At 28.5% G+C, this 3,183-nt stretch overlaps 1 protein-coding gene across 1 annotated transcript; it reads left to right on the forward strand.

Moving 5' to 3' along the window:
- Window positions 1-619: 619 nt before the first annotated feature.
- On the forward strand, window positions 620-1,204 carry LOC140435758 (uncharacterized). Its single transcript, XM_072524478.1, has one exon. It carries the CDS (start codon window positions 620-622, stop codon window positions 1,202-1,204), a length of 585 nt encoding a protein of 194 aa, XP_072380579.1.
- The last annotated feature ends 1,979 nt before the right edge of the window (window positions 1,205-3,183 follow it).

The raw sequence follows: 3,183 nt of genomic DNA on the forward strand, positions 1-3,183 counted from the left end.
TTGTTCTTAGGGTTTTCATCTCGGCAACCCTTAGCATCTGTTTCGTTTTGTTGGTATCTTCCCGCACTTCTATGCCATATGTCATGATTGGTCATATGCAAGTCTTGTATACTCTAATTTTACTATCTTTTTTTTTATGTTTTTGATTTCTAATTTAACAAAAATTTAATTTTTAAATTATTCTGTAAAATGAAATATCTAAATACGTTTTTCAAAGAGGAAACTGAATTCCTGTAAATGGGATACCACGTATCAAAAAAAAAAATATTTAAATTTTTTTTTTATAATTAATATACCTTTTATAAAGAAACTTTTTTAATATTTTTTTTTTGTAAATACGTATTGTTTTATGCGATCAAATGAGAGGCATATAAAGATATATTAACGATTTGTAATACTTATTTCGTATTCTGTTTCAATGACCTTTACAATGTTGCTTCTTTATTCTATTGTTAAAGAGAACTTTTATAAATTTACATTTGTATTATGTAACATACAAGTAGCTATTAAATTATAAATGGGAAAAATTCACATGGTCTATATTGATCTCAAATCGGTTAACGTTTGAAGTATTTCTATTATTTCGCATCAGATTAATACGATAAGTTGAAGATAAAATATGTTTCTCGGATTCTTAAGAGAATATAGTTTTTACATTTCCGATTGGATAGTTTTTAAGGCTCAGTTAGATAACTTTTTCGTCGTTAATAATATAAGTGATGAAATCAAACGACGTGCACTATTTCTAAATGTTCTGGATTCAGAAAGTTACAAACTTGTAATTACATTGTGTAAACCTGCGGCCCCGGAATGTACATCCTTAAACAGCATCATCAACCTCCTTAATGAAGAATTTATTGGAACTCCATCTATTGTCACAAAAAGAATACATTTTTATCAACTCAAGAAAGACGAAGAAGAAACCGTCGAGGAGTGGGCTGCTAAAGCCAAAAACGTGGCAGAGTTTTGTAAGTTTGGTGATGATTTTGATATTTTGCTGAAGAAAAAATTTGTAAGTGCATTCGACGATATGAAGTTGTGGAAATATTTAGACGAAAATAGTGAAATCAGTTATCAAGATCTTGTTGAAAAAGTGGAAATACTTAAGAGGAGGTGTGAGTGTAATTGTCATAAAAAATCAGAAATGGATTATTATTGTTCCAGTTGGATCGGAAGTATTCATCCTAATTACGGTTTTTTGTGAGACATTCTTTTGTTTTAAGTAAAATGTTTATTATAGTTGATTATGCTATTGAAATATTATAAAGTTTGCGTAGTTAGAACAGATTTATAGTCTACTAGATTTATTGTCTAAAAATTTTATTAGAAAATGTATCAAAAATTAATATTTTTAGGAGTTAAACAATAAATATCAAATTTCTTATTAATCAACTAGTTTTATTTATTCCAAGATATATAAAACCAATACCTCAATCAATCTGTGAAAAAATTATAGGTTTAACGTAAACATCTTATACAGGATTTTGAAGGTTCTTAAATATACAGGGTGGTCCTTAAGTAATTGTACAAACAGAAACCGTAGATTTTGCACTTTAAAATATTACGATTTAAGATTTTATTCAATAAAATATTGATATTAAGACAGATACAGGGTGTTAAAGTGGAAATTTACAATTTTATTTTTCGCTATAACTTTTACGTTTGTAAATATTTTTGGACAAAAATTTACAGTTGGATGCTTTTGAGTAGGATAAATTATAATTTTATACATACTTTAATATATCTAAAAGAGGGCGCCACATATGCCACATGTGTGGTATAAATTTAGGCTTAACTTTTTTGCTCTTTCAGTTAGCTCTATTTGTGTTAAAAAGTATTAAAGATACATTATTTTTACAAAGAAAAGGTATACTTGTTAGTAACCTGAATATTCAACCGTTTTCGAGATAATCGCATTTTATAAGTCAGCTGCATAATCATTCTTAGTTGGATATTTGTGCGGTAAAGCACTGAATACCTGTAGATAAGCATAATTCATAGTTTATTCTTATTAAAACAACTCAAAGATGATAATGTAACATCACAAAATGCTTTGTTATGGGTGCTAAATATCTTAGTAAAGAGAAGATTCTTCCTCTTCTTCTTTAGGTGCCTTGTCCGTATTCAGACGTTGGCCGTCATCATGTTTACTATTTCATTTTTCTATCGCTCCTTAGGTTTCTATAATGACGTTGTATTACTTTTTCTCTATTGTAAAATGATTAAAACCCAAAATATGTGGTTTATGCAAGATGGTACACCACAACATTCTAGAGAGAAGGCAGTTAGAACATACTTAAATAGAACTTTTCTAAACGTTGGATTGGTCGTGGTAATCATATTCCTTGGCAATGTGGTGAGATATTGATATAATTATTTAATTCATAAAAAATCCGAAAATAATATTTATTATTCATTACGTCAATTGTTGACCCATTTTTATTAGGACAAATAGAAACTAGAGCACAGGTATTAAATCACACATAATATGTATCTTGTTTCATAATACTTTTGCTACAAATCTAACCTTAAAAACTCAGCATTTTTACAAAAGCATCATCGTTGGCCTAATAACCGATATTGTTATAAATATAGTAAACACACAGGCAACTTAGTTCAGCATAATATTAGTTCGTTAGTAAATCATAATAGTCTATTTGTTTGAGATGTAATTATAGTAACTCGTAAGCTGTAACGTAATCATATAAATAAGTAATGTCATCGATAGGTTATTCCGTGTGTATATAAGTTACCAATGAACGAGATACATCACAGTTTAATACATTATTTAACCTCTGCGACAGATGTAGTTCCATAATATACCATAAGATTTGGATATGTATTCAAAAGAATATATTCATCCATTATACATTATAGCCACCACGTAGCCCAAAAATTTAATCCGCTTGATTTTGGTATATGGGGCGCATTAAAACAACGTGTCTATAAGAATCCCATAATTATTCGCCACCAACTGTGGGAAGAAATAAATACTGCAGCAGTTTCTTTAGAACCAATGATGCTATTTAATATAAGACGATCTTTTATGGAATATATTGACAAATGAATTAAAGAAAATGGTGGACATATCGAACACTTACTTTGACAAACAGTTATGTTATTTAGTTTAACTATTTCTTAATTTGGTTTGTAAACAAAATGTTTTAATTATGACTTTAATTT

The sequence above is a fragment of the Diabrotica undecimpunctata genome, chromosome 3 (assembly GCF_040954645.1).
Source record: "Diabrotica undecimpunctata isolate CICGRU chromosome 3, icDiaUnde3, whole genome shotgun sequence".
In the NCBI taxonomy this organism is placed as follows: Eukaryota; Metazoa; Arthropoda; class Insecta; order Coleoptera; family Chrysomelidae; genus Diabrotica; species Diabrotica undecimpunctata.